This window comes from Bos javanicus, chromosome 5 (genome assembly GCF_032452875.1).
Source record: "Bos javanicus breed banteng chromosome 5, ARS-OSU_banteng_1.0, whole genome shotgun sequence".
Taxonomy (NCBI): domain Eukaryota; kingdom Metazoa; phylum Chordata; class Mammalia; order Artiodactyla; family Bovidae; genus Bos; species Bos javanicus.
The window spans coordinates 85,331,010-85,349,285 of NC_083872.1; the positions used below are offsets into that span (position 1 = coordinate 85,331,010).

The following is an 18,276-nucleotide window of genomic DNA, read 5'->3' on the forward strand; positions in this document are numbered from 1 at the left end:
TTGAAGGCTGGGTTTTGTTAATAAGATAAATAGACCTGTTTTAATACTCTGAAAGAGCAAAATCTACAGTTTTAAATTTACAGTTTTGATCAATTTAAAATCAAAACAAGTGGTAAGATAAATTTGTTTCAAAAATATTATTTTGACTTTCCCATTTTCAGTCATACTGGCCTTAAGACATTTTAGATCAACCTTTCTGCTGCGAACAATAAATAATGCTGAGTAAAATATATATGTATAGATCAAAACTATCATCTTAAAAGCACCTAAGAGCTGATAAAACAGTAAGAGATTATCAGGCAAAAACCTAAATTAAGGTAGGAACCAAAGAAGCATTAAACTCTTTTTCATGAGAGTATTTGCTTTTCAATTCAGTTGCTCAGTCGTGTCCAACTCTTGGCAACCCCATGGACTGCAGCACTCCAGGCCTCCCTGTCCATCACCAACTCCCAGAGTTTACTCAAACTCATGTCCATTGAGTCAGTGATGCCATCCACCCATCTCATCCTCTGTCATCCCCTTCTCCTTCTGCTTTCAATCTTTCCCAGCATCAGGTGAGTCAGTTCTTCAAATAAGTCAGTTCTTTCAAATGAGTCAGTTCTTGCAAATGAGTCAGTTCTTGCAAATGAGTCAGTTCTTCGCATCAGGTGGCTAAAGTGTTGGAGTTTCAGCTTCAACATCAGTCCTTCCAATGAATATTCAGGACTGATGTCCTTTAGGATGGACTGGCTGGATCTCCTTGCAGTCCAAGGGACTCTCGAATCTTCTCCAACACCACAATTCAAAAGCATCAATTCTTCTGTGCTCAGCTTTCTTAGTAGTCCAACTCTCACATCCATACATGACTACTGAAAAAATAGCTTTGACTAGACGGACCTTTGTTGATAAAGTAACGTCTCTGCTTTTTAATATGCTGTCTAGGTTGGTCATAACTTTCCTTCCAAGGAGTAAGCGTCTTTTAATTTCATGGCTGCAGTCACCATCTACAGTGATTTTGGAGGCCAAAAAAATAAAATCTCTCACTGTTTCCACTGTTTCCCCATCTATTTGCCATAAAGTGCTGGGACCAGATGCCATGATCTTAATTTTCTGAATGTTGAGTTTTAAGCCAAGTTTTTTTTGTAGAAGTGGTTAAATCTTGAATTTCTGGTCTTAACAGCCACAATGGAAGCCAAAAAAAAGTGGAGTGATGTCTTCAGTGTGCTGAAAGTAAATAACTGACAATTTAGAATTCTGTATCATCTTTCAAAACAAAGGTGAAATAAAAATGTTTTCTCAGGGAATTCCCTGATAGTCCAGTAGTTAGGACGCTCTGCTTTCACCATCATGGGCCTGGGTTTGATCCCTGGTTGGGGAAGAACTAAGATCCTGAAAGTCACACAGCAGTGAGGCCAAATTAAAAGCATTTTCTCAAGCAAAAATTGTGTTTTCCACCTGCAAACCAGATTATGTATGTAAGGTATAAAACAGTAATCCTAATAATGACATGTAGATTTAAAAAATAAACTGAAATACACGACAACAAACAACCCATAATAGTCATCAGTTGATAAATAAACAAAATGTGTATATCCATCTTACAATACCATGGAATATTTTTCAGCCATAAAACAGAAGTTTTATGATATATGCTGATACATGTTGTAGCATGGAAGAAGCTTGAAAATGTTGTTCTGAATGAATAAAGCTGATTACCGAAGACCATACATTGTATGATTCCAGTTACATGAAATATAGAGAAAGTAACTGGTGGTATCATAGATCTGGGGGGTTGTGAGGAAATGGTGGGGGGGAAGCTGTGAATGTGTAAGGGGTTTCTTTGGGGGAAGTGATGAATATGTTCTAAAATTGATTATGGTGGTGGTTGCACAACTCTGAATGTGCTAAAAACCATTAAACTGTACACTTTAAATGGGTGAAATGTATGGCATATAAGTTTTATCTCAGTAAAACTGTTATTAAAAATATATGAAAACAGTATTTGGGTTCAGTTCAGTTCAGTTCAGTCGCTCAGTCACGTCCAACTCTCTGCAGCCCCATGAATCGCAGCGTGCCAGGCCTCCCTGTCCATCACCAACTCCCAGAGTTCACTCAGACTCACGTCCATCGAGTCAGTGATGCCATCCAGCCATCTCATCCTCCATCGTCCCCTTCTCCTCCTGCCCCCAATCCCTCCCAGCATCAGAGTCTTTTCCAATGAGTCAACTCTTTGCATGAGGTGGCCAAAGTACTGGAGTTTCAGCTTTAGCATCAGTCCTTCCAAAGAACACCCAGGACTGATCTCCTTTAGAATGGACTGGTTGGGTCTCCTTGCAGTCCAAGGGACTCAAGAGTCTTCTCCAACACCACAGTTCAAAAGCATCAATTCTTTGGTGTTCAGCTTTCTTCACAGTCCAACTCTCACATCCATACATGACCACTGGAAAAACCATAGCCTTGACTAGACAGACCTTTGTTGGCAAAGTAATGTCTCTGCTTTTTAATATCCTATCTAGATTGGCCATAACTTTACTTCTAAGGAATAAGCGTATTTTAATTTCATGGCTGCAGTCACCATCTGCAGTGATTTTGGAGGCCAGAAAAATAAAGTCTGACACTGTTTCCACTGTTTCCCCATCTATTTCCCATGAAGTGATGGGACCAGATGTCATGATCTTCGTTTTCTGAATGTTGAGCTTTAAGCCAACTTTTTCACTCTCCTCTTTCACTTTCATCAAGAGGATTTTTAGTTCCTCTTCACTTTCTGCCATAAGGGTGGTGTCATCTGCATATGTGAGGTGATTGATATTTCTCCAGGCAATCTTAATTCCAGCTTGTGCTTCTGCCAGCCCAGCGTTTCTCATGATGTACTCTGCATATAAGTTAAATAAGCAGAGTGACAGTATTTGGGTTGGGGAAGGATTATTTAAGATGTTCTAAAGTCCTTGTACTATTCGGTAGTATTATATATATATATATATATATATATATATATATATGACTGGAATGGGTGAATTTAACTCAGATGACCATTATATCTACTACTATGGGCAGGAATCCCTTAGAAGAAATAGAGTAGCCATCATGGTCAACAAAAGAGTCCAAAATGCAGTACTTGGATACAATCTCAAAAACGACAGAATGATCTCTGTTCGTTTCCAAGGCAAACCATTCAATATCACAGTAATCCAAGTCTATGCCCCAACCAGTAATGCTGAAGAAGCTGAAGTTGAACAGTTCTATGAAGACCTACAAGACCTTCTGGAACTAACACCCCAAAATGATGTTGTTTTCATTATAGGGGACTGGAATGCAAAAGTAGGAAGTCAAGAAACACCTGGCTGCTGCTGCTGCTAAGTCACTTCAGTCGTGTCTGACTCTGTGCGACTCCATAGACGGCAGCCCACGAGGCTCCCCCGTCCCTGGGATTCTCCAGGCAAGAACACTGGAATGGTTGCCATTTCCTTCTCCAATGCAGGAAAGTGAAAAGTGAAAGTGAAGTCGCTGAGTCTTGTCCGACTCTTAGTGAACCCATGGACTTCGGCCCACCAGGCTCCTCCATCCATGGGATTTTCCAGGCAAGAGTACTGGAGTGGGGTGCCACTGGAGTAACAGGCAAATTTGGCCTTGGAGTACAGAATGAAGCAGGCCAAAGGCTTATAGAGTTCTGCCAAGAGAACACACTGGTCATAGCAAACACCCTCTTCCAACAACACAGGAGAAGACTCTACACGTGGACATCACCAGATGGTCAACACCAAAATCAGATTGATTATATTCTTTGCAGCCAAAGATGGAGAAGCTCTATACAGTCAGCAAAAACAAGACCGGGAGCTGACTGTGGCTCAGATCATGAACTCCTTATTGCCAAATTCAGACTGAAATTGAAGAAAGTGGAGAAAACCACTAGACCATTCAGGTATGACCTAAATCAGATCCCTTATGATTATACAGTGGAAGTGATAAATAGATTTAAGGGACTAGATCTGATAGAGTGCCTGATGAACTATGGACTGAGGTTCATGACATTGTACAGGACACAGGGATCAAGACCATCCCCATGGAAAAAAAATGCAAAAAAGCAAAATGGCTGTCTGGGGAGGCCTTACAAATAGCTATGAAAAGAAGAGAAGTGAAAAGCAAAGGAGAAAAATAAAGATATAGTCATTTGAATGCAGAGTTCCAAAGAATAGCAAGAAGAGATAAGAAAGCCTTCCTCAGCGATCAATGCAAAGAAATAGAGGAAAACGGTAGAATAGGAAAGACTAGAGATTTCTTCAAGAAAATTAGAGATACCAAGGGAACAGTTCATGCAAAAATGGGCTCAATAAAGGAAAGAAATGGTATGGACCTAACAGAAGCAGAAGATATTAAGGATAGGTAGCAAGAATACACAGAAGAACTGTACAAAAAAGATCTTCACGACCCAGATAATCATGATGATGTGATCACTCACCTAGAGCCACACATCCTGGAATACGAAGTCAAGTGGGCCTTAGGAAGCATCGCTAAGAGCAAAGCTAGTGGAGGTGATGGAATTCCGGTTGAGCTATTTCAAATCCTGAAAGATGATGCTGTGAAAGTGCTGCACTCAATATGCCAGCAAATTTGGAAAACTCAGCAGTGGCCACAAGACTGGAAAAGGTCAGTTTTCATTCCAGTCCCAAAGAAGAGCAATGCCAAAGAATGCTCAACAAACTGCACAATAGCACTCATCTCACACGCTAGTAAAATAATGCTTAAAATTCTCCAAGCCAGGCTTCAGCAATATGTGAGCTGTGAACTTCCAGATGTTCAAGCTGGTTTTAGAAAAGGCAGAGGAACCAGAGATCAAGTTCCAACATCCACTGGATCATGGAAAAAGCAAGAGAGTTCCAGAAAAACATCTATTTCTGCTTTATTGACTATGCCAAAGCCTTTGACTGTGTGGATCACAATAAACTGTGGACGATTCTTAAAGAAATGGGAATACCAGACCACCTGACCTGCCTCCTGAGAAATCTGTATGCAGTTCAGGAAACAACAGTTAGATCTGGACGTGGAACAACAGACTGGTTCCGAACTGGGAAAGGAGTACGTCAAGGCTGTATACTGTCACCCTGCTTATTTAACTTATATGCAGAGTACATCATGAGAAACGCTGGGCTGGAGGAAGCACAAGCTGGAATCAAGATTGCCTGGAGAAATATCAATAACCTCAGATATGCAAATGACACTACCCTTATGGCAGAAAGTGAAGAAGAACTAAAGAGCTTCTTGATGAAAGTCAAAGAGGAGAGTGAAAAAGTTGGCTTAAAGCTCAACATTCAGAAAACTAAGATCATGACATCCGGTTCCATCACTTCATTGCAAATAGATGTGGAAACAGTGGCTGACTTTATTTTTTGGGCTGCAAAATCACTGCAGATAGTGACTGCACCTGTGAAATTAAAAGATGCTTACTCCTTGAAAGGAAAGTTATGACCAACCTAGACAGTGTATTAAAAAGCAGAGACATTACTTTTCCAACAAAGGTCCGTCTAGTCAAGGCTATGGTTTTTCCAGTAGTCATGTGTGAATGTGAGAGTTGGACTATAAAGGAAGCTGAGTGCCTAAGAATTGATGCTTTTGAACTGTGGTGTTGGACAAGACTCTTGAGAGTCCCTTGGACTGCAAGGAGATCCAACCAGTCCATTCTAAAGGAGATCAGTCCTGGGTGTTCTTTGGCAGGAATGATGTTGAAGCTGAAACTCCAATACTTTGGCCCCCTGATGCAGAGAGCTGACTCATTTGGAAAGACCCTGATGCTGGGAAAGATTCAGGGCAGGAGGAGAGGTGGACGACAGAGGATGAGATGGTTGGATGGCATCACTGACTCAATGGACATGGGTTTGGGTAGACTCTGGGAGTTGGTGATGGACAGGGAGGCCTGGCGTGCTGTGGTTCATGGGGTTGCAAAGAGTGGGACATGACTGAGTGACTAAACTGATTGAACTGAAAGGCTTAGATGATGATCAGCGTTTTTTTAGCGATGAGGTATTTTTAAGTTAACGTGCATACCTTTTTTTAGACACAATGCAATTGTGCACTTAATAGACTACAGTATGGTATAAACATAACTTTTATATGTACTGGGAAACCAGAATATTTGTGACTTACAATATTGCAATAGTCACTTTACTGTGGTAATCTGGAACAAACTTGCAGTATCTCCAGAGTATGCCTGTTTTATGAATGAAAAGAGAGACATGATTTTAACAATAAATGACATAATTGGAAGAGATTTATATGCCAATAAATTAGAAAATTCAGATGAATTATGCAAATAGAAAAAAAATTCTTAAGCTGTTTCATGAAGAAGTCAAAAACCTGAAAGTCCTATAATCATGTAAGAAATTATATTAGTGGCTTCAGTTTTTCCCAGAAAGAAAATCCTAGGTCTGTAAGTCTTTGATAGCTTGTTCTTCGTTCAAAGATTAATTATTTCATTTTGTTATGAATTATTCTAGAGCATGGAAAAAGAGCAAACATTCCTAATTCATTTTGAGTTACCTGGGTGACCTGGGAATAGTATGAGAAAGGAAAATTGAAATTCATTTCACAAACATAAATGCAAAATTTCTTACTGACAAAATATTAGTACACTCAATTGGAAGTATATAGAATGATAAAAAATCATGACCCAATTCAGCTTATCTCAGGGTGACAGAATTGGTTTAATGTAAGAAATAAAGTTAATAAAATTAGACTGAGTTAGAAATTCAGTTACTGTACCTTAATAGGTTATAGGGCACTTCCTTACCCTGATAAGCATTATCTGTGTTTTAAATAAACAAAAAACTGCCAGAGAAGCAAAATACTGACATTAACAAATATTGACCAGGATAATGATTATGGGAGTGTAAATTGGAATAATTACTCTGGAAAATTCAATTTCAACTACATTGAAAATACACATACCCACTAGTTTTACCTCTAGGTGTATGCACTAGAGAAACTCCTGTGTGGACACCACGATACATACACTTAAAGGTTTATAGAAGCACTATGCATGATAGTGACAAACTAGAAATCATCCGGTGTCAATCAGTAGAAGAATGGATAAATAATGAGTTACTATTCAGCAATGAAAATACACAGCTGCAGCTGTATCCCCCCTTGAATGAATCTTTCAAAGTACAATTTGTATCTAAAGAAGTAAATCACACTAGAGGATAAATATTGTATTATTCTACTTACAGAAAATATCTAGAGTAATCAAGCTCATAAATACAGAAAGTAGGATGGTGATCAATAGGGGCTGGGTTGTAGGCAGAGCTGGAGTTAATGTTTTAAGGATACAGAGTTTAGTTTGGGATGAAGAAAAAGTTCTGGAGGTGAACGGTGGTGAGCGTTGTACAACAATGGTTAAAATGGTAATTTTTTGTTATGTATATTTAATGACAGTAAGTTAATGAATTACAGTTGTATTCAAAAAATAGAATTTGATTTATGTAAAATTCAAAAGTAAGAAAACTATATTGTTTAGGAATACTTTTAAGAAAAACAAGAACATCATCACAAAAATTAGTGATTACTGTAGAAGTAATTTTTTTGGCAAGTCAATATAATTTTTGGCATCTGTTGTGGAAATAACTTGAAAAATTGCATGATATAGCTGTAACCTTTTTCATTTGCTTTTTAATATAAACTAGATTTTTCATTTTCTGTATCTATAAAAATTCAAATAGAATCTGTCTGAATCCTTATTTTCTTCATCAATAGCTAACATTAATCCTTATCTAGTAAAATTTTACTGTTTATGTGTTAATATTTACTTACCAAAATTTGTAATATAAAATGTTGTTTTATTCAATTGTATACCAAAATAATTAAAAAATTAACCCAATCCAGAGCAAAATTTATATTGCTTAGAAAGTTAGAGTCAAGGAAATTGAAAGTTTCATACATATTTTTATAATATTTCCATATCCTATTTATGATAGGAAAATCAGCAAAAGTTTTTCAAGTGTATTACATTAGGGTGAGATTCTGTGGGGTGAGTGGAATGGAGATATGAAATCAAAGAAAAAAGGATTAGAAAACTTTTATTTAAAATGCTTATTCATATTTTTAATTGAAATTGGCCATTAAATCACTATATTATGTAGATCCATTGGGTATATTTTAAATGATGAATATAATATCTAAAAGAGTGATGTTACAGTTTTCTTTTACATATTTAAACTTGTGGTTAAAAGTTTTCAGTGTCAGCTTAAAAATGTGTGAAGGGGTACATAGCTTTTCAAAATTCTTTTAGGGATATGAACAAATAATTTTAAAAATTACTGATCAACTACATCTGAGGAGGAGAAGCCAGAAAAGAAGTCTAAGAAGAGGGGGAGGAAGCAAAATCAGTATCAACCTGATGGCCTAATGAAGAAAATATTTCAAGATGGAGAAAGAAAACTTTGTCAAATGATGATAAAATGAGGACTGAAAATTGGCCATTGTCATTGGAAACATGACTATCTTAAGCTTCCATGACAAGAGAGGCTTAAATGGTACAATAGAAATGAAAGCCTGATTGGAATGGAGCATGCAAGAAATGAAAGCCTGATTAGAATGGAGCATGCAGGAAATGGGGACGTAGAAGCAGTGGGCGACTCCCTTTAGGCAGTCTGATATAAAAGGTAACAGCATTGGAGCAAAAGAGTGGGAAGTAAAAGGGAGGGAGAAATCTGTGAATAACTAGAGGTGTTAACTGGGGCTTCCCTGGTGGCTCAGCTGGAAAGAATCCACCTGCAATGTGGGAGACCTGGGTTTGATCCCTGTGTTGGGAAGGTGCCCTGGAGAAGGGAAAGGCTACCCACGCCAATATTCTGGCCTGGAGAATTCCATGGATTATATAGTTCATGGGGTTGCAAAGAGGCAGATAAGACTGAGAGGTGTTAATTACAGGAGCCAAATCTTAAATAGATAGTAAGGGATAGGATGCAGTGTAAAAGTGGGAGATTCAGCTTTCAGTAGCAAAAGGTACATACAATCCATCCACGGATAACAGGAAGGAAAGCAAAGATAGAGGTAGGTTCAAAGATTTGGTGTGTATTCTTAAAGTTGGGCTTCCCAGGTGGCTCAGATGGTAAAGAATCTACCTGCAATGTAGGAAACCCAGATTCAATCTCTGGGTTGGAACTATCCCCTGGAGAAGGGCACTCCAGTATTCTCGCCTGGAGAATTCCATGAACAGAGGAGCCTGGTGGGCTACTGTCCATGGGGTAGCAAAGAGTCGGACATGACTGAGCAACTAACATTCTTACAATCTTAAAGTTTCTAGTAATGTTAAGAGGTAAGGTCAACACTTGAGAGTAGGAAAGAGAAGACGATTTTGGAAGTTTGAAGAGTGAGGAGAATGAAATCAGTTCAGTTCAGTTCAGTCAGTCAGTCGTGTCTGACTCTTTGTGACCCTATGAATCGCAGCACGCCAGGCCTCCCTGTCCATCACCAACTCCTGGAGTTCACCCAAACTCATGTCCATCGAGTCGGTGATGCCATCCAGCCATCTCATCCTCTGTCGCCCCCTCCTCCTCCTGCCCCCAATCCCTCCCAGCATCAGGGTCTTTTCCAATGAGTCAACTCTTCGCATGAGGTATACTGGATGGTGCTTAGAGCCTGTTTAAAATTTGTGCTCACAAATTTGAACTCATGTATTTTTCTCTGGTAAGGTTCAGCTGCCCCTATGGTGAGCACAGAATAAATGAAGAGTTGAGTTTAACTAGAACTAGGAATTTGGCAGCAGAACTTCTCAGAGGGAGAGGAACATAGGGGAGGTGGAGATATATGTTAGTGATAATGGTGATGAACTGTGAAATCTAACTGGGGTAAGAAGTGACAGTATGGGAAGAGGGGATTGATGAATGGTGGAAAAGTGACAGGGCTAGTGAACTGGAGATTCCGCTGGTGCATTCTGCAGTAGGTGAGCCAAAAAGAGAAGATGGTCATCCAGGAGTCTGTATATCCCAAGGATTAGCCACACAATTGATTTCTAAATTTAGACTGTGCTCTTCTCTTTGTATACTCTCCTGTAAGGAAAATGGAGGGGAGGGGGTCATCACCAAGGTAGTTCTCAAGTCTGTATTCTGCAATCCTAATCTCTTTTCTGCACCTCAGTTCTTCAGTGTCAATACCTGAAAGCCTTGCCTGGGTGCTCCACCAGCATTTTATACCAATTGTGTATACATTTCTCTAAGCAGTTCTTCTTTCTAATTTGCATCTTCTGGACTACTGTTCTTCCTTTCTGATTCTTCTCTGACTCCTTTCCTCTTCTTGCCTCCAGCTGTAATCATTATCAAATAAGTTAGCTTATACAATATTTATTAGCTCCATCCTCCATCTGCATTTCCAGTATCATGACTTTATAAGTTGTTAATAGTCACCAAAATGATGGTATCTTTATAATTATTCCCCCCCTAATACCAGGTTAGTTTTCAAGATAATAGCCACAGATCTTCTCAAAAACTTCTTGGGGGTTTCCAAGTCTTTTAGAATAATGTCCAATGTCCATGGCTTAGGCTTTGGCCTTCTTTTCCATTCTGGAGTCCATTGTTTCCTCTTCTTGGGGTCTTTTCCCAGGGCCATTCCAGTCCTCTCCCAACTCTATAGCTTATGCCTGCATTTCCGTTCCTGGGGGTATCTTCCCTTCATATCTAAGTATTAAAATCCTTGGGGCACAGACTTACAAGCTAGCTGTTCTATACAAATTTTACTTGACCCCAGCTTTTGGAAATAATGTCTCCTTACTCCAGACTTGCAAAATAACTCTATATCTGTTAGTGATAAAAAATTTAATTTTTATAGACATGTGGCAGTGTTAAATATATTTTTACATATATTTTATTCTCATCCTTACAAAAATGAAGTGAGATTTTATTTAACACCACTTAAAAGATGTGAAACCTGGGAATGATAGAATTAAATGGTATATACTTGTCAATGTCAATTTTGCCTTTGAATAATTTATATGCTAATTTTCCTACTGTTTCTGTATTTTGTCCTTACGGCCAGGAGTCAAGGCTTTGCACTTAATAGGCAGTCTTATCTGAATAAACAGAGGACTAGATTCATGGAAGTAAAAGTGCTTTTAAGTAGTTTGTATACATGTTAATAACCTTTTTAAAAGTTGTGACCTTTATTAAGTCTGGCAGTAAGAAAAAGAAAATCACCAAAGCTGACCGGTTGAAGCAGATACTAGAGGAAGAAGAGAAACGACAAAAAGAGGAAGGTATAAGACACACAGTGGTAACTATTTTCATATGCAGGTAATGCTAACAATAGGTTGGCATTTCTGTCATCCAGTCAACACTTTTTAAAGACAATTTTCAAAATTTTTAATTTTTTGAATTTAATGTTTTATAATGGGCTTCCCTGGTAGCTCAGTGGTAAAGTATCCTCCTGCAATGCAGAAGACACAGTTTCGATCCCTGGGTCAGAAAGATCCCCCGGAGAAGGAAATGGCATCCCACTCCAGTATTCTTGCCTGGGAAATCTCATGAACAGAGGAGCCTGGTGGGCTACAGTCCATGGAGTCACAAAAGAGTCGGACACAACTTAGCAATTAAACAACAGTGTTTTATAGTAGCTGTTTATTTTTTAAAGCTTACCCACCAATCACTTTCAGATATATCTTGAAGGAGAGTTGCCAGATAAAATACAGGATGCCCAGTTAAATTTGAATTTCAGATAAACAATGGATAATTTGGGATAATTTACCCATGCAATATTTAGGATATACTTGAACCAAAAAAAAAAAAAAGTCCATTATTTATCTGAAATTCAAATTCATCTGAGCATCCTATATTTTTATTTGCTAAATATGGCAATCCTATCTTAAAGTGTTTATATCATTAATTACTGATTAAATTGAGAGCTTTGGTGCTGATTGTGCAGTAAGAATTCTTAAACTCGAATTAAATATGGGAAATATATACTAGCAAGAAACATATAGAGCAGCCTAAGTTCTTACAGTGTAATAATATCTATTTGTCAAATTTAAAGAGGATTTTCATTTGTTAAAGAATTTCAGGAAATTAATTATAGAAATTAATAAAAATTTGGTTATTTAAAATACCGAAAAGTGACTTTAAAAATCTGAATAGTTCAGATAGTTGTATCTTTTAACATGAAGAACATCCGTTGAGTCATACTGGGTTTTAAATGTCTGTCCTTCCCAGGTGGCTCAGTGGTAAGGAATCTGCCTACCAATGCAGGAGAGGCAGGTTTGAGATCCCCTGGAGGAAGAAATAGCAACCCACTCCAGTATTTTTGCCTGGAAAATCCCATGGACAGAGGAGCCTGATGGGGTTACAGTCCATGAGATTGCAAAGAGTCAGACATGACTTAGTAACTGAGTGCCACCAGCACATTAGTTTCCAAGTTGATTTTTTATTAATAATCATATAAATCATTTAGGTGACTTATGATAAGAATACAGTATCAGGACCTACTATTTTGGGAATGTTTTATTATTTTGGGTTAAACTCATATTCTTTAACATATATTTCATGTTTTATTTTTTAACAGTGAAAGCAAGAGAAAATTTAGGTAGTTACTTCTGATGGTGTGGATGTCACGAGATTATGGAAATTTGAAGATTTTATCTCTTTTTAATTACCCATGATAGATCTGTCACTTTTCATTTATTAAAATCATTATTATATTGCTATAAACTTTTTGGAGAAGAGAAATATAATTGTGGGCCAGAAATTTTGAGAGTCGTGTTGTTTTTTTGAAAGAAATCTGGCAGTTTTATTTCTACCACATGATAAAGGTTGTGACTTATATCTAGTATTCTACCACCACTATATCTTAAATATTTGAAGTCGCTTCAAGCGCTTAAAAACAGACTAAAAAATTTTCTTGCTGTTCTTCAGAGGAAGCACGTGTGAAATATGAAAAAGAAGAAATGGAAAGACTTGAAATACAACGAATTGAGAATGAAAAATTGCAAAAACTTGAAGCAAAAGTAAGTAAACATTAATGATATTATTACTGAAGACAAACTATGTGGCTATCAGATCCATTTTGGAGAAGAAAATGCAGCCCACTCCAGTATTTTTGCCTGGGAGATCCCATGGACAGAGTAGCCTGGAGGGCTATTGTCCATTGGGTCACAAAAAGTCAGACATGACTTAGAAACTAAAACAACAGCAATCAGATCTATTTGGCCATTTAATATCATTCTCTTCCATAGATACCCATAATATTTAGGTCTGTATGAACTGGTTTAACTCATTTGATCCTACCATAAAGTTATGGTGGGTAAATTATTACCCACATTTCACAGATGAGGAAATTGGGGAATATGGAGAGATTTAAGCAGCTAATAAATTTCATAGCCAAGACTTAGATAGAAGTAGTCTTGCTTCAGAGCTCATGCTTATAACCACTAAGTTATTATTCTCAATCTATCTTATAGATAATTAAATAGGAACCAAAAAATGTTCAAATTCTACCTCTCCTTTTAAAATTTCACTTCTCTTTTTCACCAGATTTCTTCATTATTGAATCAGTAGTTCTGAGACCTTTTAATCTCAGGACAAAGCCTCATTACTATTAAAAAGTGAAGATCCCAAAGAAGTTTTTGTTTAGATGGTTTATATGTATCAATATTTATCATATTAGAAATTAAAACAAATTTCAAGATATTTATTGTATTAGTAGAGATTAGACATTGTTAAATGTAAACATGAATTAAAAAGTAAACACATTAAACATACTTAAAGAAAAAAGCAATTGCAGTATTTATTGAGTTATAAAATTATATTAGTTTCAAATGTATGACATAATGATTCAATAGTTGTATGTATTGTGAAATGATCCCACAATAAGTCTAGTTAACATCCGTTACCACATAAATGTATATTTAAATTAGGAAAATGAGTGGCATTGTTTATATCTCTTAAAGGTCTTTAATGTCTGACTTAACAAAAGACAACTGGACCTCATATGTATGCTGAGTCACTTCAGTCGTGTCTGACTCTGCGACCCTGTGGACTGCAGCCTGCCAGACTCCTCTGTCCATGAGATTTCTCTAGGCAAGAATATTGGAGTGGGTTGCCATGCCTTCCTCCAAGAGATCTTCCTGACCCCAGGATCTAATCTGAATCCCTTATGTCTAACCTGCATTGGCGGGCAGGTTCTTTACCTCTAGTGCCACCTGGGAAGCCCTCCTGGATCTCCTCCCTACTTCATTATTCCATCTCTTACAGTATGTGTTGTTTCCATTGAAATAAATATAAAGAAAGAAAATTTGGCCTCATATAGATAGTTGGAAAAAGGAGAAATATTGTAACAGCCTTTCAGATGATGGTGGATTCTTGCCTTGATACTATACTGAAACTCTATAGGTGGTAGCATCTTAATGTGGAATCTGAAACCAAATAAATGAACTTTATGTATTCTGTTACACTAAAATGTTGGTCTATTTTTATACTCTTAATAAATCTTGTATTGACACATGATTTTGCAACATCATGACTTGATAGCTTGGAAGAAAATGGTTCACTGAATTATTTGCTTCCAAATATTGATGTATTCTTATAATTCATTATCAAAAAGATCACATGCATTAGTGTCAACTTCAGCCAAACAGGTAAAGGTTTTAAGGATTGGGAAACTGTCAGCCTCCCTAGTAGTGGATACAGGTTTTCTAAAATTCAAATTTTTATTTGAAAGCTTGAGTTTTATCAAGGGCAGCAGTGTTTCCTGAAAGTGACATGGTCAGTTCATTCGTTTCTGACAGAAGGTCTGCCAAAGTACTCAAACAGTTGGACAGATGTTTATTTCTCAAGATAGCATTGTTCTTTGATATGCAGCAAAAGTGTTCTATGCATTCTTCCCATCTTACCACACAGAATATCAAAGGACATATACTTAAGTTTTTACATTGAATACAATTAATAATTTTTACTTCTTCATCAGGTCATTCTTATGTGAACCTAGCTACTTATACCCCTCTCCCCTGAAGAATATGACCACTAATAAAGCTTGTGCCTTGATTTGTACAAAGGCGCCAGCAATTTTACACCATCTTGCAAATGTGTACCCTGCAAAAAGAGCAAATAAAGTCATAATAATGTCATTAAAATAGATTTAACCTCACTGATCCCAAAAGAATTTGGAGGATCCACCTGGAGGCTGCATATCACACTATATACACCACTGTTTCAGATGAAACCTTTTAGAAATATCAGTTGCATTTAAACTAATTGTAGTATTCATCTTGAAATTAAATATTTGTCCAGTAAATTTTAGATGCTACTTACAAAATACAAAGCTAAAATTAAAAAAAAGATCAATGTATCTATGCCCATGAAACAGGATCTAGAAAGGAGAAATGAAGAGCTTGAAGAACTTTATTTGTTAGAAGCATGTTTTCCTGAAGCAGAGAAATTGAAACGAGATAATAGATTCCTTTCCCAGGTAAGACTGATTTTACTTTTTTAGCTAACACTTTTATACCATAAGAGGGAGTTATAATCCGATATCCATCTTAATAACAGGAAACTTTAAATGTGTCTATAAAAAATTTAATCTGACAAATCTCTCTCATTTGCTTGTAGCAAATTAAATTCGTATAGCTTTTTAGAAATCTATTTGTCAATAAGATCCTTGACATTTTTATATCCTTTGACTCTGACTCTTTAATTTTGGGGAATTTATATTAAGGAAATTATACTAAATTAAAATATAAAAAGTTTGACCCTGAGGCAATCGAGTGTTGTTCAAAACAGTGCAGCTTTGGAAACAATATCAGTGGTTAAAAAGGAAAAACTGTAATCATATGGCAAAGATTATAGTATAACTTAAAGCAAAAAAATTGTAATCCCAATATGATTGGGCTTCTCTGGTGGTTCAGATGGTAAAGAATCTGCCTGCAATGTGGGAGACCTAGGTTCAATCCTTGGGTCAGAAAGATCCCTTGGAAAAGGAAATGGCAACCCACTCCAGTACTTTTGCCTGAAGAATTCCACAGACAGAGGAGCTTGGTGAGCTTCAGTCCATGGGGTCGCAAAGAGGTGTACACGACTGAACAAGTCACACACACACACACGTGCACACACACACACACACACACACACAATACGATTACAAATGTAGAGTTTGCATAGACTACACAATGAATGGAATGACATACGAAAATGACATGGCAATTAATAATTAGTAATAATTTGAGAAGTATAAATTAACCCAAATGTTAAACTTGTGTAAAGACAGGAGCTATATGATTAGTGAGAAGAAGCAAAACAAAATATCTCATAAACACTGTTTTAAAAGTAAAATGTGACAATAGATAAAATTTCTATTTGAATTATTGAAGCTTATAAGTTATATTGATGAAGAGATATTTGGGTATTTTAGAGACATCTTCAGTGAACTAAAATCATAATATGTTTTTCGCCTGAATTGGAAAACTAGGTTATAAGAGTTCATACCTTGAAAAAGAAGTGATTTAATCTTTGGTTGAATTTTCATCAGTGAGAACTTGCAAGCATTTTTGTTCCACAGTGGAAACACTACATTGAATGTGATGGGAGTCCTGATCCTTCAATAGCCCAAGAAATTAATACTTTTATTACCTTGTGGAAAGAGGAAACCAATGAGACTTTAGAGGAAGTGATTGAGAAGAGTAAACTAGTGCTAAATGTAAGTATTTAAGCATTATTCTGTGATTTTAAATTATGTAAATTATAAATAGTCTGATATTGATTCCAAAAATAGAAATAAACTATTGTATTTGCCGTTAGTAACACTACTTCTTTCTTGGTTAGGAAGAAAAATATTTGCTCATCTTTTTATTTTATTTTATATTTTTACCACTCCTAAAAACCTCTCACCACCTTAGGTAAGATCAGCCTAACAAATCTGAAACATTAACTGTGAAATGTGAAAGTGAAAGTGATGTCGCTCAGTTGTGTCTGACTGTTTGCGACCCCACGGACTATAGCCTACCATGCTCCTCCATCCATGGGATTTTCCAGGCAAGAGTATTGGAGTGGGTTGCCATTTCCTTCTCCAGGGGATCTTCCCGACCCAGGGATCGAACCCAGGTCACCTGCATTGTAGGCAGATGCTTTACCATCTTGAGCTACCAGGGAAGTCCAAAACTGTAACATTAACTGTAAGTGCATCCAATTCCAGAAAAAAATCAAGTTGCATACATTTATGTAGATAACAAGTATAAAAGTGTATGATTTTATCTTCAGCCAGAATTATCCACTTTTCAGTGATTCATAACACATATTTTTTTAATGTTAACTATAAGCCAAGCACCTCTTTTAAGCACTATAAGTACAAAGATGAATAAGAATATCCTACTTTCTATTCCTACAAATAGGATGGATAGGTTAACCTGAGGCACTACCACTTACCATGCACTTAAAAATGCCAGGAAAAATGTTGTGACATTTAAATCCATTGCCTAGCTCAAAGGAAAGTAAAGGAAGAATCTTGGAGTCCATAAGACAATTCAGAAAAGTGGACAAGTGTCAAAGTCAGTGGCTTCCTAGAAAGTGTCTATTTGTTAATCTTTTGTGGCTTAGTATTGGTTTAAAGAAGCATCAGGAGGCAAGCCTAAAGTACAACAAGGTAGCAAGTACTATCAGAGACCCTTTTATGGCTGGGAGCCTCAGAAAGGTAATGTGGATAATAGATGAAAACCTACACTGCAAAGAGTGATGATATGCACTTGATTGGCTCATATTTAGCTTGATGAAGGCAAAACAATAATGTCTTTACCAAGAATTCTTAATAATGAGTGAGTCAGTAGTTAGATTGGAAGAATTTATCAGAATACAGCACAGTGAAGAGATGAAAAATTATCAAAGAGTAGTTAACAGACATGTATGATCGAACAAAAAGGACTAAAAGTATATTGACAAGCAGTATCAGAAGGAGAAGTAGAATAAGGAAGAGACAATATTCATTAGGCTGACAATTTCCCAGAATCCTCAGAAACCCAACAGATCCCACATTAGGATAAACAGAAAGGAATCCACACTTAGATACACCAATGTAACAATGGAAACTTTGGCTACCTGATATGAAGAGCTGACTCATTGGAAAAGACCCCGATGCTAGGAAAGATTAAAGGCAAAAGGAGAAGAGGACGGCAGAGGATGAAATGGTTAGGTAGTTTCACTGACTGAATGGACATGCACTTGAGCAAACTCTGGGAGATGGTGAAGGACTGAGGAGCTTGGCATGCTGCAGTCCATGGAGTCGCAAAGAGTTGAACATGACTTAGCAACTGAACAGCAACAGGAAGAATTCACTCCTCTT

The 18,276-nt window shown here is 37.0% G+C and overlaps 1 protein-coding gene across 8 annotated transcripts in view; it reads left to right on the forward strand.

The window, feature by feature from the left end:
- The window catches only part of DNAI7 (dynein axonemal intermediate chain 7), an 88,028-nt gene that overhangs the window by 7,857 nt on the left and 61,895 nt on the right, over nucleotides 1-18,276 (forward strand). For 4 of the 8 annotated variants that reach the window (XM_061417598.1, XM_061417597.1, XM_061417604.1 and 1 more), the window contains 4 exons: nucleotides 11,134-11,218; nucleotides 12,867-12,958; nucleotides 15,316-15,417; nucleotides 16,504-16,641. In XM_061417598.1, coding sequence (XP_061273582.1) covers nucleotides 11,134-11,218; nucleotides 12,867-12,958; nucleotides 15,316-15,417; nucleotides 16,504-16,641 — 417 coding nt within the window. Of the gene's footprint in view, nucleotides 1-11,133; nucleotides 11,256-12,866; nucleotides 12,959-15,315; nucleotides 15,418-16,503; nucleotides 16,642-18,276 lie in introns of all 8 variants that reach the window. The other 4 variants (XM_061417599.1, XM_061417600.1, XM_061417602.1 and 1 more) reach the window with 3 other exon arrangements.